We start from the raw sequence: 27,689 nt of genomic DNA, 5'->3' as shown, positions 1-27,689 counted from the left end.
GTGGTTGGGTTTCAATTAACCACACACCTCAGAAATCGTCCACCTGAGACTGTAAAAGACTACACTTTACTTATATTCATACATATCATCCTTTGAAGTAATTACCTGACATTAATTCCCGGAGGCTAAACAGAACAAAAAAACCGTGCATCAAGAAAAAACCGCGCGACAGGAAAGTCCTGCAACTGCGTTGTCAGCTTTTTTCTTTTGACTCTTGTCTTTTGACTGAAAATTACACGGAAGCTTAAACGAGACCATATGAATATGGAAATTCGTAACATATGAAAAATTCCATACCTGACCGCGATTCGAACTCGGGATCTCGGAATGAAAAACGGAGAAGCTACCACACCGCGACGTAGAACTGCGAGTTAAATCATACATATATATGTTCTGAATACGAATTAAACAGATAGATTATAATGAAAACAAATAAGAATGGGTGAAATAAAAATTAAGGGAAAAAACCAGGCTCTTTCTAGAGATCATATCAGCGTCTAAATTTATCAGGAAAATAACATTCTAAACATTATACTCAAATTTGGTGTCATAGTCACGGTAATATCTATGCGTTTTTGAACACGAAATAATAATGCATAGAATGATCCACAAAGAATGTAATAAGCTTTCAAACTTGTACAATTAATGAAAATAAACAAGAAATTTTACATAAACTTAGGTTCGAAAACCTTCGTTATCGAGTATCAGCTGGCGAAAAATTCACCCTAATTTCTATGCTTCCGGTAAAATAAGGCCAGATTATAATTCTTCAAACCCAAATTACGGGGTAGATTTCCTCTTGGGCAATTTCTTTCCGGTCATGGTGCTTTTAGGGACAGACTGCAGAAATTCGGACTGGTAGATTCTGGGATGTGTCCTCTGTGTGGATAACTGGAGGACACCATGTTCTTTATGAGTGCTCGAAGTACGAGTTAATGTGTTCGGAGACCATCTGTCGCCTTGATCTTATCGGATCTGCGTTGGATCTCCGTGTAAACTGGAGGACCCAGGCCGAATGGGCAATAGTGGAGAGTTTTGTAGTGTACTTAGCAAAGGAAAGGATTGCTGAGGGGATCTAGAGCTCTGCTTGAATTTCTTTTGTATTTTGTTTTTGTTTTATAAATTATGTTTTTGTTGTTATTTCTGTCCTTTGTTTTGTTTAAATGTTACTGTGTTGTTGTTGTTCCTTGTAATATTTTTATATTTCGTGTTGTGTACTGAACTCATTTTTACCTTCTACAGGTAAATAGTTCAATTCTTTTGTTAGTTAGGTGTCTTCAGTCTTGCTTAAGACTCGGTGAGATGTGTTTTGTTTTGAATTCATTAAATAGTAGTACACCGATGGGAATGCCACTCTTGGTATTCGCATCGGTGCCATCCTGGCCGAAGCGGATAGAATATGTATAAAGCCGAGGTTTCGAAGATGACTTCCGGTAAAGCCTGTAAGAACTCGGAACGGAGGGGGGTGGCAGAGGGTCTCTTCCCCTACGGGGTCAGGATGTGGTTTTGAATGAAATCTAATTGGAAAAATTAAAGAAAAAAAAATAGATACAAGAACTGTATTTTTACTATTTTTAAGAAATCTAGGATAAAAGGAAAAAAATTAGTTATCGAGAAATACACTATTTTATGTTTGGCGTAAAATAATCTTGTTAAACGGGCAATAAACAGAAAAATATTTTAAACAAAATTTATAGAAAATTTTATTCTGATTAAAATGATTTGAATAAAATCAATAGAAGTAAAATATTAAGAATTTCGATGTTTATTTCAAAGAAAACATACCAAAATATTTCACTTTAACTCTTTTGATCTTTAATTTTGAAAATTTTTTTTTTATATCTATTTAAAATCTGGCACATTTTAATATGATTTTTTATTTAATAAAGTTCAAAATTTGTTCGTCTGTATTTAGAATTTTAGTACTTTATTCAAACTATTTTACTCAAAATCAAATTAACTATAAGTTTTGTTTAAAACTTTTACGCGTTTATTTACCATTTAATAAAATAATTTTACGCCAAACGTAAAATAGAATGTTTTTTTCTTTACCCCAATCTTTTGTCTTTTATGCCAGAATTCTCGAAAATTACTAAAAATTCAATTCTGGGACCCATTTTTTTTAGACCCAAGTCTAAACCACTAAATTAATCCGTTAATTTGGGTCCTAACAATTACAATACGGCTTAATCTTACCTAAGTCGCAGAAATTAGGGAAATCTTCTGCCTATCGACACTCTATAACGAATCTTTTTGTTTATTAGAACTTTCTTCTTTATTTTCAACAGTAGAAACATATCCTGAAAGTTTGTTACATTCTTCTTGAATCACTCTGTATATGAAAATATAATCAAATGAGCTATAAATAAAATTAAAAATAATGAAGAATTTAAAAAAAAAACATTTTTTATTAAGATAACATTTGGTGGTGAAAGCCGAACCAGAACATGATGACGTTGTAGCGTATCAGTCTTTCATCCGGAAAGTCCCGGGTTCGAATCTCCGGTCAGGCAATGGTACTATTTATGTACTCTGAAAATTTCATACACCATATTCTCATCCATAAACTTTGAGGTTATGTGGCAAATTAAACATAAAAAAACCGAATTTTAATTTGTAAATTTATTTTGTTTAAAATAATTTAATATATTTATATAAAAAAATTTTACAATGTTAATAAATTTATTAATAAATAAGCAGTATTCAGTAAAAGAAGGAAAAATTATTAATCTGTTGTGAATCTTTAAATTTACTACTACAAATTGGACAATTGCCAATTCTCTCCATTAATGTATTGCATCTAATTCACGTAGTATAATATATTTTTTAAATAAATTATATTAAAATGATATGATTTGCAATGATCAATACTTATTAATTAATTATTTTCTCTAAGAAGGCATTTTTTTTTTTGAAACAAAGATAAAATTCCTTACATTTTAATTCATCAACTATATTTATTAGTGTTATTAAAAAATTCAGTTTATATGTAGAATTATAATTTATTTTGCTCATAAGTTTTCTACTAATTATTATTATTTGTTTGTTACTTCGATCGCTATAGTTAGTAGTAGGTTTAGATTTTAACGTTTTAATACTCCTATTAAAAGGGAAAAAACAAATTGCAAAAACATTTTGGAATGATATATGTATATTGTGGTAAATATCTTCCAGCTAATTGAACATTAAAGTTAAAAATTTGGCTCAAATTTACATATGACCGACTTATAATCAACACCCAGCAACAAATATTGAAAATAAATTAATAAAAAATTGTATACACATTCTTCTTACGGTTTAAATGGACATTAAGAAAACAATTTTAGAAATTCCGAGTTTAACGAGTTAAAATGGAGGAACAATAAAATTTATTACTTTTTTTTAATTTCTCGGTAATAAATTAAAATATAAACTTGATTTTTGGTATGTGTAATCTTCATTTGAATATCTAAAAACCGATTTCAAGATATTTTAGAAATTCGACCTTGAAAGAGGTGGGAAAAATAAAACATTTCAAACAATAATTGTAAATTTTCTTCATATCCGACTACATTAAACGAAATATTTACTGGATTGGGTACTTGCAAATATTCTTCACATAAATATCAAAGAATCATTTTCAAATGTTTTTGAATTTCGATTTTTTAAGGGTTGCGATGATTTACGGCGCGGTGGCTCAACCAACTCAGCCATTATTACTGTGTGATACAACTGACTGGACCTGAATCGATTACTTGACTAAAAAAAAAAAGTTTTTAAAAATGAAAATGAACTACGGTTACCTCCTAGTTGTGTTTGTCGGGTAATGCTAAGAACCGGGAAAAATATAGTTTTACCCGTTCGAAGTATGGGTAACCAGTTATAAATAATTTATTTAAGACCGACCGTTTTGAAACCCACATCCTTAGATCACTCAGTTTCGGGTCCTGTACTGACCTATCCGTTGCTCTGAAGAAATTACAATACACTTATATTTTTATAAATTGAACAAGCTTTGCCGGCCTCCGTGTCGCGAGAGGTAGTGTCTTGGCCTTTCATCCGGAAGTCCCGGGTTCGAATCCCGGTCAGGCATGGCATTTTCACTCGCTATAAATCATTCATCTCATCCTCTGAAGCAATATCTAACGATGGTCCCGGAGGTTAAAAAAAAAAGAGGGAGAAGCTTTAATTTTTGTTTATCATTATTATTCTCACAAGCATGAGTTCAATGAATACAAAGGGTTCCAGGGAGTAGAACCCCTTGGCTAGATGGGAAGGGCGAACGAAACAACCCCTGACCGACTAAATATCCCCAGACCGAGACGGGAAACGCAAAGAAACATATAACGCAGACGAAGCCGCCATGGGAATGTTAGTAACTTTATACGAAGAGCATTTTGAACTTAATCAGATAAGAGTGTGGCATGTTTACTGCCATTTTTAATCGATTTGAAAAAGATCTTTTTTCAAATCGATACGCCTTTATATAAGAGTCGAGTTGAAGACTCGATTCTTATATAAAGGCGTATCAGTAAGAACCAGTATTTTAATCGGAAAATAAACTCACTTTTTCCTAACAATATTTAATATTTTGATTGCAGTATAAAGTATAATGTACGAGGTTAAGTATAGAATAATATCCCAGCCAAACGACCACCAAGGCTCAGTCGGCAAGTGTCCACTCTTTTAATAAAATTTTCAAGAACGTATTCACGTGTCTAATTCAATTTCTTCAATACAGCGGTATTTTGGAATACAGCGGTTGATTGGATGTTTAGTCTGTTGTCAGCTGTCAAAAGGATGACACGTGTTTTGGTACGATCGGCGATTTTTTATTTATATAAATAATGGATCAGAGAGTTTATATAAAGTTTTCTGTAAGAATAAAACAAAGTGTAGTAAATATTGCTTTTGGTGAGTCTGCTATGAGTAAAGCAACGGCTTACAAGTGGTATAAGCGTTTACAAGAAAGTCGTGAAAACGTTGAAGACGACAAGCGCCCCGGATGCCCCAGCATATGAACCGATGAAAACGTGGAAAAAGTGAAAGAAACGATAATGAATGATCGCCGAATCACAATCAGAAAAGTCGCTGATGTTGCTGAGATATCAATTAGCTCATGCCATGAAATCTTTTCGGCTGTTTTGGATATGAAACTTGTGACAACAAAATTCGTTCCAAAATTGTTGAATTTCGAACAAAAACAGCGGCGAATGGAAGTTGTTCAGGAGTCGCTAATCAACGATGCAGAACTACTAAAACGTGTCATAACAGGTGATGAAACATGGGTTTACGAATATTATGTCGAAACTAAGGCTCAATCGTCCCAGTGGAGGCATTCTGGATCTCCAAGACCGAAAAAAGCTTGACAAGTACGGTCAAATGTGAAGGTTACGTTCAACATGTTCTTCGATTTTAACGACACAGTGCATCATGAGTTCTTGCCGCAAGATCAAACGATCAATAAGGAGTGTTATCTACAAGTTCAACACAGTTTGTGTGAAGCAATCCGAAAAAAAATCGACCGTATTTTTGGCGAAATTATTCATAACTTTAGTACCACGATAATGAGCCTGCTGACACTTCATTGCTTGTTCATCAATTTTTAGCCAAAAACATTGTAATGATACCCTAGCCGCCATATTTGTCAGACATTGCCCTGTGTAATTTTTTTCTATTCCCAAAAATAAAGAGAAACTTAAACGACCGTCGTTTTACAAGCACAGATGAGATTAAAAGCGAATAGGTGAAATAACTAAACACTATTCCATAGATAGAGTTCCAGAAGTGTTTAAGGGATTGGAAAAAGCGCTAGCATAAGTGTATAATATCTAATTGGGACTATTTTGAAGGGTAAAACATTAATGTAGACGATTAAATAAAATTCTTTAAAAAAAAAAATAATAAATTCTTGTTACTTTTTGAACACATCTCGTATGTACGAGATGTGTTCAAATATATATATATATACACACACAAGATAAACCCAATTTAATTGAATGGTATTTTTGTTTCGTATTCCTCTTACCTCAAAACCTACAGAAAATTCTAATTTTACCCCCCCCCAATCTCATCGTGGGCCGAAAGTAGCAATACCTTATTTTTCTTCGAAATTTCGAAGAAAATTAAACAAAAGATAAAAACAACTTTACTTAATGGTTATAATATATATATATATATATATATATATATACACACCCACACATGGATTGATCTATAAATAAAATAACTTAAAATATATATTAAAACAAAAAAATGGAAAAATTTAAGTTAAAATATATGATACAATTATAGAATTTTTTATGATACATAAACATGAATGTGTGTATAAATACGTGGGACACATCGGTTATTATTATCACTTTAAAAACGACTTGACCTCTAAAATAGATTTTTCTTTCCAAAAATAAAACTTAGTGTAATTCACCAAACGCAAGACAAATTTAATACTTTAGAACTTTGTGTATTTAAATTAGAACCTAAATTAACACACAGGTTAAACTTAAAAATGATATAATATTTACGAATAATACTGAAAAATTTATGTGTTTTTTTTTTTTTTTTTTTAATAAAGTTTTTTACAATAATTGTGATTCGCATTTAAAATTATTTATTGTTTTGTTCTTATACTGGATATTGTTTTTTTACCCGTACATTTTTTTTAATATTATTATAACTATAAAATGTTATATTAAAAATTACTTTTAAGTAAAATGACACAAATTAATATAAATCATTTTCTACTCGTATAAAACATTATTTGTAATAACGAACAAACAATTCAACTATATTTTAAACTTCCACCCACCCTCATAAAAAAATAAATAAATTATAATTTTCTTAAAACATTGTTTAATTTTTTAGCAATAGCTTTAGCTTTTACACCAGCGGTAGCATAAAGAAAAATATTTCTATCGGTATTTTGAGCGTGGGCTTTCCCGCAAATTTTCACCGTATCATGGCTTTTCTAAATGAAAAAACAAAAAAAAGACCATAGAAAATTCCGGAAAGACGTTTATGAACATAATTTAATTCAAATATACGCCCAATTATCATATTATATATATGAATATTAATTTTAATGGAATTTATTTAGGTTTATTTTCCTCTTGACTGGGTAGAATTAATAAGACAGAGTCCACTTAAAAATATTATCTTTATTAATCTCTTGGGTTAACCAATTAACTATACAAACTGATAAATTAAATTCACTACGTTTCACAGTTCTCTAAGCTTCTTCAGGTGACATACACGTTCATACACACATTAAACAGAATTCTCTTGCATACTTTAATTTGCAAGAGAATTCTGTATGATGTGTGTGAATGAATGCGTATTTTTACCGGTTTCGCTTAGAGAATTCTATGTGAAACGTAATGTATTTAATTTATAAGTTTGTATAGTTGATTGGTTAACCCAACAGAAAGATAATATTTTTAAGTAAAATATGTCTTGTTATAAATACATAATGCGGTATTGTTATATATATTGCGGTATATTATATATATATATATATATATATATATATATATATATATATATATATATATATATATCCGGCTTATACCGGATCGTTACGTTTTGACACCTAAGGAACCCGAAAAAACCGGATGGAAATCAAGCGGATGTTCAAATGTACAAGTGTGTGTTTTTGTCGCATGTTAAATCACTTTATATCTCCAGAAATACTGGACCGATTTTGACCAGACTTGGTCAGATTACTTCTATATATGGGATATTGATGCTATTAAATTTTCAACTTAAAAGGTCAAGGGGGTGAAACTGTAGACCATGGTCACCCTAAGTATCTCGAGATTTCACCTAAATAACGTCTTATTTTTATTAGGCACATTTATTTACAATTAAAAAATATTTCAACAAAAAAAATTTCAAAATCTCACCACCACCTCTAAATACTCTAAATAAACTAGTGGCAAAGTGGGTTATAAGTTATTAGTACCCATTCTCACCACAAGGAGCACTAGTGTAGCACTAACGTAAAGCTGCTGTAATCGTCTGATATGCTGAAATGTCACAGGCGTCGTAGAAGCAGTAAAAAGTAGTAATACTGACTGTAAGAATTATTTACAATGAATTTTAAAATCACTGAAATTGCGTAATTTTTAATCGATTTATTTTATTTCTTGCTAATCATATTAGTAGTGGATGAAAGTGGCTCAAAAATAATCCTTTTGGGGCATTGTATAGGGTGGTGAGCCGGATAAATGTTTAAAAATTACGATGTTCTGAATATTTTTTAACTTTATTGTAACAACTTGATTGTCAGCTTTTTATTTAATAAAAACTAAGAATAAAATTTAAAAAAACAACTTTAATATAAAATAAATGTAAACGTACGTATGATTATAGAATATTACATTTATAAAATTATATTAATAAAGAAATTAAAACGCCAGAATCAAACAGAAAACCGCCGACTTATAAAGAAGTAGAAAATGCACTTAAAGAATTTAAAAATAATAAAGCAAGCGGAGAAGAGCAAACAGTTGCAGAAATTTGGAAATATGCAGGAGAATCAGTTAAGAAATCTTTGCATAATTCTCTGGTTAAAATTTGGGAATCCGAAAAACTTCCACAACATTGGACGACAGCTATTATACATCCTTTACACAAAAAAGGCGACAAGACAAATCCGGACAATTATCGTGGAATTTCGTTATTGGTTGTAGGTATAAAATTTTATCTAGAATTATTTACAATAGAATTAAGGACCAACTAGAAAGCGAGCTAGGCGATTACAAAAGTGGTTTTCGGCCTTGGCGCAGTTGTCCAGATCAAATTATTACTTTGAAATTACTTATAGATATTTATAATAGAAAGCAAAAACAGATGATTATTTCTTTTACTGATTTCAAAAAAGCGTACGACTGCATATGTAGGCCTTCGATGTTAAAAATTCTGAGAAATCTCGGATTGGATCCTAAATTGGTAAATATGATCGGTTTAACATTGACAAATACAAAATCTAAAGTGAAGTTTCGTGGCGAATTTTCCGAAACTTTTACATAAAATCCGGACTGAGACAAGGCGACGGACTTTCGCCTTTATTTTTTAATTGAGCACTAGAATTTCTGATGCGCGAATGGTTTAAAATTAATCCAAAAAATATTCACATAGGATACAAAAGAGATAACTTAAATTTAAGTTTAATCGACGACTTAGCTTTATTATCTAATAGTATCGCAGAAGCCAGAATACAAATAACAAGTATAGAAGAACAAAGTAGTTTCTTTATAGCGTATAAATAACGTTCCCCGTTTCGACTTCGCCAACAGTATACGAATAGATGTAGCTTCACTCGCAATGCTTTTTTAATAGCAAACTTATTTTTTAATAAATAAAAAATATTTCATCAACATTATATTTAGATTTTCATTAAATGCTGATAAAACGGTAAATCAAATTTTTTATGAAAAATACTGAAGAAATAAATATACGATTAATGGAATGGAATGGAATGCAAAGTTGGCAGGAGTCTATTACTCCCTACTTTATCGCAGAACCTGGACAGAGTCCCTTGCTGCTGGATCATTCTAATCGGGCTTGTTTTTTTTAAAAGGTTATTTTTTTAATCTCGGATCTAATTTTTCAAGTTTTGTCTATTATTATTTTAGTGAATTTAAGACGGATTTAATTGCATTCCAATCCGTTGTTAAACCAGCGTTATCGAACCCATTTCATGGGCCGACCGCGGAAGGCTAGGCTTATAAAGCCTGTCCTTCCGACGTAATTCCCCTTCAGACCGTCCACTGAAGTCCTTTCGGTGCTAACTCTTTAATAGGCTAGCAGGAATACGCCACAACGGGGCACTAGCTATAAGGAGGGAGCAATGCGTCCCCTTTTCCGGAGGAGTCGCAATTGCTGGGTTATTTTGTCTTATTGTAAGTTTTGAAATAGGAGAGGTTGTGTAGAAGCTCTTCATCCGCTTCTGGTATGGCTGCCCTTCAGGACGCATCTCTGCTGGGCTCTGTTCCGGACTCCAGTCCGTGATGTTGAGGCGAGTGGTTGGTCTTCCTTCTTCTTCTCCCTCTTCTTCTTCCGAAGACCTCTTCGTTCTTCTTTGGCCTGCACTTTCCAAGAATTGGTAGTAACCGAAGTTACATACCATTAACCTTGTAATTCCCGAAGCCCCGAAGGGCTGAACGGGGGAAAGTGCAGGTTTCTTCGTTCTTCTGTGCTGTCAGTGGCTGCTGGGCAGGTGGCTGCTGGGCTCGTTCCCTCTTTCTTCTTTCTTGAAAGGAAAGGAAGGTTACAAATGGTGATACCTATTCGCGATCGCGGTTTTGGGGTATATGATTAACAATGAATTGTTGCTCAAAACTTAAATAAAGGTAAACAAAAAAAGGAAGATAAAAAAACTGAACATTATTTGTTAGAGCAATCCATTTTACGAATGAATTAAAATAGTTCCATATAAAAGTTCAATAACCTTTGCTTAAAGCTGAACGCAGGATTCTTAGAACCTGCATAAACAAAAAATATAAACACGAAAATCAGTACAGATTATCGCCTAATAAATTTCTGTACGACAACTTGGAATCCTTAATTGATTTTATGAAAAAGAAGCGAATTTCTTTCTGTAAACACTTGTTAAGATGACCGCAGGACAGGATAACTAAGAGAATTATCGATCAATTTTGGTCTTTAAAAAATCCGCCATTATGGATCAAATAAATTAAAGAAGACATGCAAAAATTAAATTTGACTTAGGAAGATTTACATAATAAATCCGAAAAATTAAAATTTGTTATTAAAGATCCGAATACCAACTTTAAAGTAAGAACTTTTAATTATACAAAAAGGGTTTATTCAGAAGAGGATCGTAAAGCAAGATCATTAAGAATGACTAAATATTGGGAGAAAGTAAAAGGTAAGAACTTAAAGGCTAAAAGATTGGCAAAAAGGACTTGAATTATTCTGACTAAAGTAGTCCTTTGCGGCCTTAAAAGTAAAAAGAGATCGATTGTAAAAACAATCATTATAATGGATAACAAATACTTTGTCATGAAAATAGGGTGGGTACAATTACGATTTATAGGAGTAGCAAGAAACAATAAAAGCTGATGTAATCAATGTTTAAAAATAACGGTTTTTTGAATATTTTAAAAACTTTACTGGTTTATTTTAAAATATCATTATTTTATTTATTAAATAAGATAAACTAACCTATGCCTGGAAATTATTACAACTTCGTTGTCAGCTTTTGATTTAATGAAAACAAAGGATACAACTTACAACATTTTAAGATAAATAAGTGTAGACTATACGTATGATTATAGAATACTACAATTATAAAAAAAAATATTAAAACAGATCGATTGAAAAACAATCATTAAAATCGATAAGACATACTTTCTCACGAAAGTAGTGTGGTACAGTTATGATTCATAGGAGTAGCAAGAAACAATAAAAGCTGATGTAATATAATTAACTACGACAATGTGTCACCAATTTTTTTATTAGTAAATAGAATGTGTGATTTCATGGGAAAAGTTTAATTAAAAATCATTGGTAATCTAAATATATTATTATAAAAACAATAATATGGAATTTTATTTTGTCTGCAGTTTGATAAAATTAGATAATTAATAAATTTTGCATTATGTGTTGTGTTACAAATAAATTCTTTAGCTTGTTTTGCGTCTGAATGTATAAAAAAAAACAGAACAAAGATAATAATTTCATGAGAAACTTGTTCTTCATATTAAAATATGTACACCGTATATTTTACTCTGTGTACGTATCATATATCGTATTATATTATCAGAATAAATATATATACATATATAATTAACACTTTGAATCCTAAGCCAATATGTAATACCCGGTAACAAAATCCTAGGCATCTTAGTGATATTTTGAACAAATTATTACTACCTTCATTATAAACATGAATTAGTAAATCTTATACTCTTAGAATCATCAAAATCTGTAGTTCAGCAATGTAAAAAAAAACGTAATTTTATTGTGCTTAGCAAAAAAGATACAATTTGATGAAAAAATTGTCTCCCATTTACTCCAAACACTATTTGGTTTATATATATTATTTATTTTAAGTTAAGTTGTTATACATTTATCATATTTATTAATTTCCGATTAGATGAGTTTTACAAATGAGTCACAAAAAAAATATATGTCAAATGGTGCTGATATCTCAACTAGGGTGTCCTATATAAAACGCAACCCATCAATCACTCATCCATGAAATATCAAAAGTCAACCTTACTCCCCTACTCGTTACTGAAATGGACTCGTCCAACATCTGAACATCGCGGCGACGCAGTAGAACATTACCGATAGTAACAACAATGCAATCATAACGTTCAGTGTATTGCTAGAGACAAGATAGTGTTTTCGCTAGATGAACGTCTTATCATTGTCGAGTCGTACTTCAGTACGAATTCAGTGGTTGCCGTGCAAGATTTGTTTCGCCATAAGTACCCAGATAAACCAGATCCTAACAAAATATCAGTATTAAGGTTAGTTACAAAATTTAGAGAGACCGGTTCTGTTAACAACAAGGAACACAAAAGATCTGCGTCAATGTTGAATACAGATACAGTCACTGAAATCAAAGACCTATTACTCGCCTCGCCAAATAAATCGATCAGACGTTTGTCTACTGAAATTAATTTGTCTAAATCAACTGTTCATCGGGCGACCAATTACAATTACGACCTAATCGCATTCAAACGGTTCATCAACTTCTAGAGCCCGACAAAGAAAAACGGCTACAATATTGTCAATGGTTCCGTTGATTTCTGTGCGAGGGAATTAATGTTATGGATTCGTTATTTTTCACAGACGAAGCACGGTTTCATTTGAATGGCTACGTAAACAGCTAAAACAGTAGAATTTGGAGTGCTGAAAATCCCCACGTTTATCACGAAAAACAATTACACCCGCAGAAGTCGGGCGTGTGGTGCGCGATATCGCGGAAGAAAATAATCGGTCCTTTTTTTTTTCGAGTACACCATTAATGCAGAACGATATCAGGATATTTTATTTCAGTTCATCGCACTCTTGGAAAAGGAAGACAGACACTGCTGGCTACAACATGACGGTGCGACATCTCACTACGCAGGTTCAACTTCTGATTTCGTTGAGGAATTCTTTGGTAATCGTGTTATCGGTTGAGGCTTATGGCCACCAAGATCTCCAGATTTGACTGCGGCGGATTTTTTTTTACGGGGTTACCTCATAGAAAAAGCCTACAGCAACAAACCACGAACACTTGAAAGTCAATATTGAACAAGCTGTATTAAATATCCAGCCACAAACTTTGAAAAAAGTTGCAAGAAACACTGTAAAAAGAATTGAAGCTTGTATTCAAGAAGATGGCGGCCACTTCCAACATTTATTCTAAAGGTAAGGTAATGGATGGTAATAATAAAAATTACATTTACATTTACATTTACACATGCTTTTTTATTATTTCAATACCTACCAATATAAGGTTGGGTTGCGTTTTATATTGGGACACCCTAACAGCTGTGGCAAAAGGGGCCCATTGACATAAGAGCAACCAACCCAGCATCTCATCTGATTGGTTTGCAGTCCCCCTAATTCTCCTTCTTTTGGTATTTCTCTTGGCCTCAGGGTGAGAAGATGTAGATCGACTCGGATGAGGAAAGTTTTGGGCAATGTTAGACTTATTATCGACATTACCATCACGGTCAGATAAATTTGATCCTACTTCAAAATCTGGATCTTTATTCTTATCGTCAATTTTTCCTTCAGATACACGATAAAAAATTACTTTAATTAGAATTTTAGAACGAATTTCATTTGAACTAATATTATTACCAACAACAGAATCTGAATGTGACAGATCATTCATTTATCCACGATATTACTGGGTCCTTCACTTCATCATCCATCGTGAATTGAACACCCTTAAATCAATTTTTAATTTTGGAAAAAAGTGAAAATCTCAAGGTACCAATTCTGGTAAATATGGACGGTGTGGAATGGGTACAAATTTTAATTTCACAAGAACCTCAGTAGTTGCAAGAGATGTGTGTGGCCGAGCATTATTATCGTGTTGCAAAGTTATCGCCCCAATTACATCATACAATTCTCTAAAAGTGTATTAACAACTTTATGTATCGCACAAAATTTACAAGTACAATGAACCAAATTTAAATATATTCATCCAACTCCTTTTTTGTTACAGGAAAAATCGACCCCGATAATGTTATACGCTGTATATCGAACGATATACAGCGTACAACCTACAACCTTACTGCAGTCTAGGGGTTCGTAACCTCATTCCTGAGACAGAAAGATCGGGAGGCGAGGAGGTGACAGACAGCCTCCTGCGGAATCGCCATTCGTCTGGGCTTGTCTGGATGGTCAACGATGATGAGGTACGGGGACTCTGTCGTCATCCTGCTGTGCTGTTAAGATCGAGTCCCGACTCTGGAGGACCCCGACTCCGCTCAGGAGGTTAGAGGCAGGTAACAAAAGCAAGATCCAACTGGCGAACCGAGCTGTCATGCTTAAAGGCACAACGCCCACAAGACGATACACGAATAATGAAACAAACTCTCAAGATATGTTCTACATATGAAAAAAAGAATTTAATACAAACATAGCTTTAAAAACGCTTCATCACTGAATATTGGCTGGCGAAACATTTCGCTCTTATTTCTTTCTACGCCTTAGGTAAAGTAAAGCCAAACTATAATACCCAACCCACCTTGTTACTCTAGTGGTGAACGCGTCTTCGCAAATCAGCTGATTTCGAAGACGAGAGTTCCAACGATCTAGTCCTAGTAAATGCTAGTATTCAAATGTGTATGAAAGTAACTGCCTTTACTAGAATTTGAACCTTAGAACTCTTGACTTAAAAATCAGTTGATTTGTGATGACGAGTTAACCACTACACCAGCCCGGTGGGCTTAAAAAATTTTACTTTCTCTCTCTCTCTCTCTCTCTCTCTTTCTGTTTTTCTTGTTTATCCTCCGGGAATTATGGTTCAGGTATTCTTCAGAGAATAAATGACGATATGTATGAATTACTTCATAGGATATGTATGAAAGCAAATGAAGTATAGTCTTGTACAGTCTCAGATTGATCTTTCCTGAAATCTGTAGTTAATCGAAACCCAACCACCAAAGAACACCGGTATCCATCATCTAGTATCCGTATAAAAGTAACTGTCTTTACTAGGATTTGAACTTAGAACTCTCGACTTCGAAATCAGCTGATTTGCGATGATGAGTTCACCACTAGACTCTGTAGGCTATATATACATATATCAAATTTTAATTAACATATATAAGATAGATCTAATATCTTGACAGGTTATAAAAGTAAAAAAACCAGTTTATTTAATGTTAATGATAAGATTATATATGTGCGCGCGCATTTTTATGATAATGTGATTATACTTCCTCCGGAAATGGAATCGATTGTTATATTACTAAATTTAAAATATTGTAACAATAAAAAAATTAATGAAGTGATAAGAGAATTAATTTTGTTATTAATTATTGAAAAAGTTCTTTAAAATATTTCATTAGTTGATCAGAAGAAATGAATTTTAATAAAATAATGTTACAACTATCAAAGTCCATTACGAAAGCAAAATCTTAAAAAAATAAAAACTCGAAATAAAAAATAGTAAAAATTATCACTATCATTGTTAGCGACATTTGATCTTTTTATAACAATGCATTTCAAAATCACGATAAAAAATTAATATAAAGTATTAACAAAAACGCAATTATACATAATTTTAAAAATGAACTAAAATAGAAAAAAATTGCTAACATTTAAAAAAATATAAATAAAATGATTTAAAGGGAGATAGAAATTAGTTTCATTTTCTGTGACTTTACTAATTCTGACGATCAAAATTTCAATTACACCATAAAGTAGTAATTTTGGAAACTGTGCATATCCACTCATGTTAAAACCACCTTTCTTTTTCCTGTTTAGCCTTCGGGAATTACCGTTCAGATATTACGTCAGAAGATGATATGTAAGAGTGTAGTCTTATACAGTCTCAGTTCAACCATTCCTGAAATGTCTGGTTAATTAAAATCCAACCACCAAAGAACACGGCTATCCACGATCTAATATTCAAATCCGTATAAGAGTAACTGAATTTCCTAGGATTTGAACGTTGGAACTCTCGACTTCGAAATCAGCTTATTTGTGAAGAAGCGTTCACCACTAGACCAACCCAATGGATCAAAAAACCCGGTGGTGTTTCTACTACCTAGTATCCTCAAAACTCATCGGGTTGGCCTAGTGCTGAACGCGTCTTCCCAAATCAGCTGATTTCGAAGTCGAGAGTTCTAAGGTTCAAATCCTAGTAGAGTAGTTACGTTTATATGGATTTGAATACTAGATGATGGATACCGGTGTTGTTTGGTTATTGATTTCCAATTAACTACACATTTCTGGAATGTTCAACCTGAGACTGTTCAAAACTACACTTCATTTATATTCATAAATATCATCCTCATTCATCCTCTGAAGTAATACTTTACGGTAATTTCAGACACTAAACAGAAAAAGAAAAAAGTTACATTACACTGATAAGTCGCTAATAATTGTGATGCGAATATAAATAAAAGTATTTTTACAAATATAATAAATAAATGTAATATATATATATATATATATGTTCTTTCATAACCCACCGGGTTGATCTTGTGGTGAACGCGTCTTCCCAAATCAGCTGATTTGGAAGTTGAGAGTTCCAGCGTTCAAGTCCTAGTAAAGGCAGTTATTTTTACACGGATTTGAATACTAGATCGTGGATACCGGTGTTTTTTGGTGGTTAGGTTTCAATTAACCATACATCTCAGGAATGATCTAACTGAGACTGTGCAAGACTAAACCTTATTTACACTCATACATATCATCCTCATTCATCCTCTAAAGTATTATCTGAACGGTAATTACCAGAGGCTAAAGAGGAAAAAAAAATATATCACTTAAAGGCCATTTTCGTTCTTTAATATTATTCTGTGTATAATTTATATATACATATATATATCTGTATATATATATATATCTGTATATCACGTGTAACTAATATAAGTTCTCTGACGATAACGTCATTTGATTTTTTTAAATTCTAAATAATTCCATAAAATAAATATATATGTTATAATAGACAACTATGTATGACTAACATTAAGAAAAATTATCTCTTTAAACATTTCTAAATTTCCTGTAAATTAACCAAAAAAAAAGAAAGTTAATAATTATTAGAAATAATATTAATATATTTTAACAAATGACTGAACAAAAATCACGTAAAAATATGCCTATCTGATAATTAATATTGATAAATCGTCTGCGTATCTAATAATTTATTACTTTTTAAATGGAAATGTATTAAATAAAAAAAGGAGGAAAAAAATAGATTTATAGATTTGTAATAAATAAATTTACGGAAATGATGTTTATTATCTATTTTATTATGTATTTGTTATAATTTATCAATCAATCAATAAAAATGAATGAATAAATAAATAAATAAAATTTTGTTAAAATATATATAAATTAAATAAAACGATAACATTTCCTGCATGCTTTGTTACAAGGTTGTGTTATTTGTTTTTAACACATAAATTATTAAACAATAAAGAAAAAAAATTTGTTCACATTAATTTTCTTGCATATCCGATAACAAAAAACATCAATTTTTTTACTGTTAACAGGGAATATTTATTCCTCATCCATCCATAAAATTGTATAATTTTTTCCAATAGTCAAATAATTCTGAATTCAGATTATGTCGAAGAGACGGGCAGACAATAATTTTGGGGATATATTTGATTACCTCGATGCAAAAATTAAGATTATCAATTTTTTTAATTATCATCTTCCATTGGACACTAGAATGTCCAATGATGCTTAATCTTTCAAAAAAGTCATATATATATATATATATATATATATATATATATATATATATATATATATATATAACCAACACAAATTATCAAACCAAAATGTCTTGGTATAAAGTATTTTGTGAATGCCTCACTGCAAATTAAATAACAGAATTAATATAACACGTTAGGCAATTAATATAACACTTTTAAATTAAATTTTCAATTAAAAATTAATCAATAATAAAATAAGCTGGTAAATTATTACGTGTCTTTCCTGACTACATAGGTAAAGCCATACCGGTATCCAAAAGATCGTGGATACCGGTGTTGTTTGGTGGTTGGGGTTCAATTAACTACACATTTCAAGAATGGTCCACCTTAGATTGTACAAGACTACACTTTTCATTTACATTCATACCTATCATTCTTTGAAGTAATACCTTACAGTGGTTCCGCGGGCTAAACAGAAAAAGTTATGATGTACACGTCAGTACAGGAAGTTAACATAAAGAAACAACCTATTGAATTTTTTTTAATAAAAAGTATGTTTTGGAGGTTAATTTGGTCATTAAAACTAAAAAAAGAAATATTGGGGTGTTTTTTAGGTAGTAACCGTTTTCCGAAAAAGGACTAAAAATATTTAAGTATCGACATTTTTCAAATATCAAATAAATGATTTTTTTTTATATCAACGCTGTGGGAACAATTAGTAAAAAAATTTATAAAGAAGTGATCCCTAATAAAAAAATTACTTTAAAAGAGAATTGATTAAAAATAATAAAAAAATAAAATATAACTTTTTAACGACACAGCGACTGTACAATCTCTTCACAGAACAATAAGTAAATAAGATGTATTTCAATAAAAATTGAGTTGCCACAAACCCAGCGGCTTGTGACTTAATAATGGAATAGAAGAGCATAAAGTCACCTAATTGAAGCGATAAGGCAAACCAAGAATATTGTTCCTCAGCAATCTTGAAAAATCACTTATCGTGTTATCAATCGAATTTACCGCCAGATAATTCGGGTGCCAATCCAAACGATTTTTATACCGTAGGCTGACCAGAGAGATTTGCTGCCGAACGGTTCGCAACTTAAGGTCATTACATATAAGGCTATAACTTATGTACCAGCGTATGTTGAACATTTTCCACAGTGTTTTTGTTTGGAAGCGTTCAAGTATGTCAATACTGGAGTTGCACGCTGTATCACACAATTCAAGCCCGTAAATCCAAACAGGCTTCAAAACGGATTTATAAATCAATCATTTACTTTCTGCTGAAAGCCGAGATCTATGTCCTACCATAGAAGTGATATGTTTCGCCCAAGTAAGTCATCGGTCAGGATGAAAACCCAAATATATAAAGTCCTGAGATCTTGTAATCGGAACATTGATGATAGAAACAGGAGGATATTGTTCCTTAGGAAAGATGAACGTGACGTGCTTTGATTTTGTTTCGTTTATTTTTTATTTTCCAACATGTAACCCACGATTCGAGGAGATCGATATAATCATGAATAAAACGAGACGCAGTAGTCGGATTTTCGTGAGAGCAAGTATCGCAGTATCGTCAGTAAACGTTGCAACTGTGGTACCTACCGTAATTGACAAGTCAGCCGCCGTAAACAGAACATATAAGATGGGTCCGAGAACGGTTCCTTGAGGTATCCCTGATAGTAATGAAAAAAATTGCTTCTTATTTTGGGTCCGGGTAATATTATAGAAGTCAACTACGTAAATTTATTTGCCCAGAAATACAAAGGAAAAAATAAAAATAAAAATTAAGAGTTAGAACAAACAAACCCGAAAATTTATTTTCAAAGTGGGGAATATATTTAAAAAATTTATAAAATATTCATTTACAGGTTAAGCTTAATCCTTCCTGCAAGGAAATAAGGGCTGAAACAAGAACATAAAACTTAAAAAAAAAAACCTTTCTGTGTCTGAAGTTCGGAGTTAAATTTTGGAAAACTATAAACATTTAAAATACATTTTTTTTTTAATATTAGAACGGAAGGGAGGTAAAGACAAAAAAACATATATTCAAATTTTAAGAGATGGGGTAGGTATTTAAAAAAAATATATATATATATTTGGATTATATATATGTATGTAATAATATTGTTTTAATAAAGTTTTCCCTATAATGTCTCTAAAGAAAATTGAAAATGGTTTGGTGTTCTCGATATTCCCCAGCCTCGTAAACGAATTTTGAAAAAAAAACTAATACGATCAATGTCTCGCATATAAATATATTTGAAATTAAATTTAAAGAAATTTGGTCCGATCAATTCCGAGATATAAGTCCAAAAACAAATGTGACACAAATAAATATGTTTTTTTCCATGATGAACTAATTGGATCTTAAGTCATGAAGAATTGCAAAGGTTTGATAGCCCATTTTTGATACGATCACCATACTTTCTCCTTTATTTTAGTTATTTTCGCAGGGAAACTAAATTCCTAAAAGAAAACTTACAAAAAAAGTAGTAACGTTTTACAAATCTTTAACCAAATTTAACGAAATGAAAATATTAATTTTTTTGTTTTTTATTTGAAAAGATTAAGAAAGAATGATGAATTTAAAGAGAGAAAATTTGAAAACTAGATAACGTGTACACAAATTAAGACAGAAGAATTATATATTAAATATATTAATATATATTAAACCAAAGAGCGATTAAATGATTGGCAACAAAACACAAACGAAATGATGATCAACTCCGACTTAGGAGAACACTGTCCGACAAAACCAGAGAAGTAATGAACTAAAAGATAAGAATTTTTCGAAATTTATTAAAGATCGGGCATGCATGTCTCAGTGTATATGTTGTACTTGTGAGGGTCTATTTTTTAGTTAACTTTAATTTAGAGAATATTAAACAAAATTCCAGAATAATTAAATAAAATTAAACTAGAAAATCAAAAAATAATACGATTCTAAATTATAATTTTTAATTAATATTAAATAATTAGATGTTTCACCAAATCTATTATATATACACATATACGTAATTAATTGCTGTTAAATTACACATACAAATTTTTAAAAGTACACAAAATTATATTTCACTAGTAACTTCTGATTATTTTTCTTTTTTATTATTATTATTATTGAAAATTATTTATTATAATTTTTTTTTACAATCACGGGTTAATAATTATTAAAATCAATATATTTTAAATTAATAAAAGTTAAAAAAGAGGAGATGAAGTCTGATTCGAACCGATGTGCCATCCTCTTGTAACATTAAATATTTCATTAATTAAAATTTTCTTTTTTCATAACTGTGGAACCAATAAAAAAATAAATACCACTTATGATATATCGTTGAAAAGCTCTCCATAAGGGCTTATTACTGCATTTAAGAAAAAGTCCAAAATTCAAATTATTTGAATTTTAGGCTTTTTGGACACTATTAGTCCACTCGATTGCAATCAAAACGGGAGGTGCACAACTAGATTTTACAAGTCCTAAATTCAAAATTTCAACATCCTACGTCTAATTTTTGAAAGTGTATGTTTGGAGTGTCGCTTTATATGGAAGTGAAACTTGGACAATCGGAGTATCTGAGAAGAAAAGATTAGAAGCTTTTGAAATGCGGTGCTATAGGAGAATGGTAAAAATCAGATGGGTGGATAAAGTGACAAATGAAGAGGTATTGCGACAAATAGATGAAGAAAGAAGCATTTGGAAAAATATAGTTAAAAGAAGAGACAGACTTATAGGCCACATATTAAGGCATCCTGGAATAGTCGCTTTAATATTGGAAGGACAGGTAGAAGGGAAAAATTGTGTAGGCAGGCCACGTTTGGAGTATGTAAAACAAATTGTTGGGCATGTAGGATGTAGAGGGTATACTGAAATGAAACGACTAGCACTAGATAGGGAATCTTGGAGAGCTGCATCAAACCAGTCAAATGACTGAAGACAAAAAAAACGTCTAATCGTTTTTGAGTGATGGGAGATACATACGTACGTACAGACATCATGACGAAACTAGTCAAAATAAATTCAGGGATGGTCAAAATGAATATTTCCGTTGAAATCTGAAATTTTTCGTGATTATAATTCTTTCTCATCAACCAAATTTTTACATGACTGCCCAAAAAGGAATGTGATGTATTTAGTGTGTATGTATGTATGTATATTTGTTCAACCGTAGGAACTCAACAGCTGAACCGATTTAGATTATGATGCTACGTTGGAATCCTTACGTTCGGGGAGTGTCATAGGTTATATATATATATATATACATATATATATGTTTAAATAAATTTAAAAAATTCTAAAAAAGAAAATTTACTATATACAAAATTGTCACCGCTCTTTAATTACCTATATTAAAAGAGAAATTTTTTCTTTTATTTTTTAGCAATCGTGTATTTTAATATTTATCTCTTGCATAGATATTGTTTTAAAATAATTGCAAAGATTATGAAAATAAGATGAAAACAAAAGATCCCCTTTACAAGAATCAAATTAAGGACTTGTTGAGAATTAATAGCCCATTTTTTTTTTCATTACATTAGCCAACAAAATATTAAATGGCGCCTCCAAAAATAATCCACAATTGCTCATAAGCTCTATATGAAAATACTTTTATAAAATAAATCTAGCATAAAAGTACGTGTTATTTGCTACATAAAAAATCCCTTAGTTACCATTTACAGTTATACATTTCTAATAACGATAAACTATATTTTTCATTCCATCAATAAAGAATGCTGGCGCGGTATTTTTATAATTCAGGGACCTTTACGCGTCCTTCAGTTCATCCGTGGTGAAAAAATTCTCTTCATATTACTATCGTAATGACGTGAACATTAATTGAATTTGCATTCAATTTTCCTATTTTTATAAATTCAATCAATACACGTTGATGTAGACGCGTTTACGTAGCAGGGGTCAACGAATTTTGGAATGTTAATACTAGGGAAATAAAACTTAAATACGGCACCACTTGACGCTTTGTGTAACATTTTGTTCTTCCATTACATTGCAGTGCCCATTACATTTCAGATACTTCTCGGCTAATAAAACTTTTATTAATTACATGATAAAAGATTAGCTTAGAATAGAAAATAACGAATAACTGCATTAAACCAGTTAAATAAAATAAGAAATACACACGCGTATTGTGAAGACATAAATAATATTTATAACCTAAAAAATCTTTCTATATTAAAATTATTTAAAAATCTATTATTCAATTAATCGATCATTAGGCCTATTTTGCTTTTATTTTATTAATCTCATTCTATTCACGCACTTAAGCGTAAAATTAAACAACCTATATCATAGTTTTAAAAAAAGACGTTACAGCAAATTTATCATCTATGTAGCAGATACGTTTAAAGAAAAATAAAACGCGTCATTAATGTAAAAGCACATATCAATTAAGAAATTCAACGAATAACAAACATAAACAATTTTAAAACGTTTTAACAAGAATTTACTTCCCGTATCATATTTATTATTGCACTTTAATTTTTGATATAATAAATAATCAATACGTGAAAATGATTTCATGATTAAATTGAAAATGATCGATGGGTAATCTATTTTTTTTTTTTTTTTTTTTTTACAGAATGAACTTTGAATGAATTTTCTTTTAATCATAATGATTTTATTCATTAAATCACCGCAAAAGCTATGGAATTTGAATTCTGAAGTATGAAAAATGCCATGTCTGACTGGGATTCGAACCCGGGACCTCCGGATGAAAGAGCAAGACGCTATAATTTCGCCAAGGAGATTAGCTTTTTGTTATAAGATTTTCTTATACAATATCAAAAATTTATCCAAAAATTATCTACCTAGCCAATTTTGTAGAATAGTTCATAATTGCCTTTAAAAAAAACACTAAATATTAAATAAAATATTCCAGTTAATTTTTAACTATTTTTGATTCTCTTTTAAAAAAACCTACTAATATTAATAATAATTTACATTGGAAATTAAATACCATAGTTAGTAACATTTATATCTTTGGGGATTAATCTGAAGCTTAAAATAAATCCTTTTCAATTATAAAGGATGTTCTTAATCTAATTTCAGTATTTTTACTTATCGGGCTATTAAAGTAATATAGTAAAATATATAAGGAAAAGTATACAAGTTATTTATAATAAAGTCAAGGTTATTAGATTTCATAAATATATTTCATTACAGAAGAATGAAACAAATATTCAGTGGCGGCTCGCGTGTAGGCACTATGAACTGCAGCACCCTCTACTTCCGCTTGACATCGAAAATATTTAATATAATGAGTCCTTTTTTCTTTAATTCTTTCTTTATACTTTAGTATATATAATCCTTAAGCTTAATTTCAGTAGTCATCCCCCAATTTATGAAAAAGATACGAAAATCTTTGTATGAAATTGTGTGCTTCACATTTCCAGGGGCGTGGTGTTTGACTGTTGTATGCATGCGCACACAGGTAGCTGCACGAGAGGCTGAGAGACCACTGTCGCTCCCGCAGTGCCGACTTACCGTTTTGGAGCTGTAGCTTGTGAACGTGCAACATGTGAATTGGGCACGTGTTCGAAACCGGTCTAGTCTGTGAACAATGCCGATCTCCCCGGCTACAGTGACAATAGGACCGCTGCGTTGCCGTTGTACCGCTATAACTCTGGAATGCTAAGTCGTACAAGAAAATTATTTAAATAAAAGTTGTCTGTTTTTTTTTTTTAGATTAACAACTTTTCCAAATGCAATACAGACGAAAAACAATTTTTTTCCGGTGAAAAAACCGAAAAACACGTTTTTTACAACTTCAGCGCCACCTAGTATTTCAATTTCAAATTATACGGCATAACTTTAAAGACATTAATTGTAGAGGATAATGTCCTCTACATTTTTTGTTTGTAAAACCTTTCTCTAAAATGCATAGATTCAGAGAAAAACGTATTTCAAAAACTTAGAGTTTTTCAAAAATCTATGGGAGGGGGGATGTTAAAAATCTGGGTTAAGCTTCCCTCATCACCACTAACATATGGAAAAAACATCAATCGGTAGGTAAGGATTTTCAAATAAAAATACAAATTGACTGTACTAAGAGGAATACAGACGGAGTGGAAATATAGTCGACTATCCGGGAATAGGGCGGCCATACGTTAGTGAAGAGAAGGTTGAGGTTGTGCGGTAAGCATTACTACATAGCCCTTCCAAATGTACCCGTCGTACATCTCGTGAACAAGGGATTCCCCGGTCAACAGTGCACAAACTTCTACACAACAAACTAAGGTTGCACGCGTATAAAATTCAAATATTGCAACATCAAAAGCCAGATTACGGCCCTCGTCGTGCTGCCTTTGCGTCCGAGATTTTGGAAATATTAATAATGACAATGAGTACTTGCAATGTGTGTGTTTTTCAGACGAGGCTACTTTTCACATCTCACGGAAAGTAAACAGTCACAATATGAGAATATGAGGCTCAGAAAATCCCAATTTTACCACAGAAAAAATGAGAGATTCCTCTAAAGTGAATGTGTGGTGCGATTTGATCCACAACACAAACATTAGTCCCAACCTTTTCATGGAGCATTCAATAAGATCTAACGTTTATGGATATGATGAAACCCTTTGCTATACCTCAACTAAATAACTTACAACCTAGGTTTGGTCTGCGATCAAGATGGCGCACCAACACATTGGGGATTACTAGCTCAAGATTTTCTGAATGAATCATTTCATGGCAAATGGATTGGGCGCGACGTTCCCACTTTCTGGCCACCACGATCACCAGACATAATTCCCTTAGAGTTTTCCTTTGGGCTTATGTTAAGGACAGAATCTATGCTACACCCGTACCTGATCTGAACACATTGAGACGGAGAATAACTGAAACTGTTACTCAAGAAATGACTGAAGAAAATGACTGAAAGAAATAACTGTACTCAAGAAATGTTGACCAACATATGGTGAGAAATTGATTATCGGTTGGACATTCTACGAGCGACAAAAGGAGTACATGTTGAAGTTTATAAACAGGGTAAAAATCTTGATATTTTTTTCTTTCTTTTGCCACAAAACGCACATTTGTAACTGTAATAGTTTTTTTTTGTAATCATGGAAAGACTCACTCGTAAAAATATCAATTTTGTACATAAAGTTTATGTTCCCCAAAACTACGAAAAAACAAACTTTTTAATACTGAAAAAAATATATGTAATAAAACTGCTAAAACACAATAAATTATATAAATTTATCGTACGTAGCAGTGGGGGCGAAAAAAACCATGCTTTTTTGGAATTTTTTTATCGACCCATTTTTTCTAGTGACCCAAATTTATCGTAAACTACTAAAAAAAATACTTCTTTGGGATTATTTTTTTCTTTCATTTTCCAGGTCGATTTCATATAAAACCAATAAATTTTCCTCTTAATTTGGATCCCAAGAATTATAGTCTTTCTTAATTTTACCAAAGGTGCAGAAATCTTACATGTGATGGTACTCTCTAACAAAGCGTTTCAGAACCTATATTTATATGAAATTTCTTCTTTATTTTCATCCGTAGAACATGTCTTGGAAGTCTGTTACATTATTTATGAATCACTCTGTATATAAAAAATATCATATCAGAATGATACGCATTTTAGCTTAAAGGCTAGAAAAAAAAGGAAAGTGGAATCAAAACGCGTTGATTCCACCTAATCAATGAATAAAAAAAAATAAGATTAGATACTTTTTTAACAAATATAGGTAATAATAATATTATAGTTCCTTTCCTTAATAAAATATATACAAATAATTTTAAAAATAATACTATGAAAATCAAAATAACTTACTGTAATTTGCTCGGCGAAGGCGGTCTTCTATCTTCTCTAATAGTACTATTATTCATTTTAGACGTTAACCTTTTTAGTACATCGTCCATACTTCTACCAGTTTTACACGAGGGAGGCCCAGGTGAACTATTATTGTTATTATTATTACTATTATTACTACTAATATTATTATTATGATTAACCGTAGTACTGTTATTGTTTATATGTAAAGGAGCGGGCGACACAGATAATCTTTCATCTTGCAAATAATCTACACCATCGATATAACGTTTTCGTTTATTCGGTGGCCGGGTATCATCTTCTTCGAGTTCACTACCCGATCCCGCTGATGAAGACGAACAAAAATTTAACGGAGTCGGTTCAGGCGATTGGATTTCCCCTGAATTAGTCGGACTAATATTTCCTTCCTCTCTTTCTAATAATATTCTTTCTCCATCTCTTTCTTGAATTTCTTCTTCGTCACCTAAAGCACCCATTTCTTCACTAATTGCCCCACTAGCGACTGTAGGTCCTCCACCCTCCTGTAATTTAGATGGCGGTGACTTCCGCTTAGAGGACATGGCTCTGAAAAAAAACAAAACAACAACACAGATGGATAAATTTATATGAATTAATTAATTAGTTGTATAAATAAATAAATAAAGAACAGTATTAAAAACACTTAAATAAAAATAAACAGGAGGGACGGTCGCTTTTTCAATTCTTTTCGACTGTGTTTTAAATAGTTATCAAAGAAAGGAAAGAAAGAAAAAATGTTAACCTTAAGATAACAAAGTATGATAATTTACATCTGTTAATAATCTTACCGTAATACTCAAAAAATTGACATAGAAACCTTAAGCGAATTAGTAAAAAGAACTTTTTTTGAAAAAAAATAGCCTAAAAATAAACCTAGTTTAAAATAATTTGATAAAATCAAAATAGTTAATCGATTTAAATACCTATAAAATATATTTTCTTTGATTAGGCTTAATATTTTTAGGTATGTTTTTTTAGGTAGATTTCATCAGAAAACTACCATGATTAGACT

General features: G+C 31.4%; 1 protein-coding gene across 1 annotated transcript in view; it reads right to left on the bottom strand.

The window, feature by feature from the left end:
* Sox102F (transcription factor Sox102F) overlaps positions 1-27,219 on the bottom strand; it is a 213,842-nt gene extending 186,623 nt beyond the window's left edge. Inside the window, exon 1 of the mRNA XM_075378012.1 lies at positions 26,660-27,219. Coding sequence (XP_075234127.1) covers positions 26,660-27,219 — 560 coding nt within the window. The remainder of the gene's footprint in view (positions 1-26,659) is intronic.
* Positions 27,220-27,689: the final 470 nt, after the last annotated feature.

This window comes from Lycorma delicatula, chromosome 11, assembly GCF_047948215.1.
Source record: "Lycorma delicatula isolate Av1 chromosome 11, ASM4794821v1, whole genome shotgun sequence".
Taxonomy (NCBI): Eukaryota; Metazoa; Arthropoda; class Insecta; order Hemiptera; family Fulgoridae; genus Lycorma; species Lycorma delicatula.
Note: the sequence above shows the minus strand (reverse complement) of the source record. Positions and strands in the feature narration are given on the sequence as shown.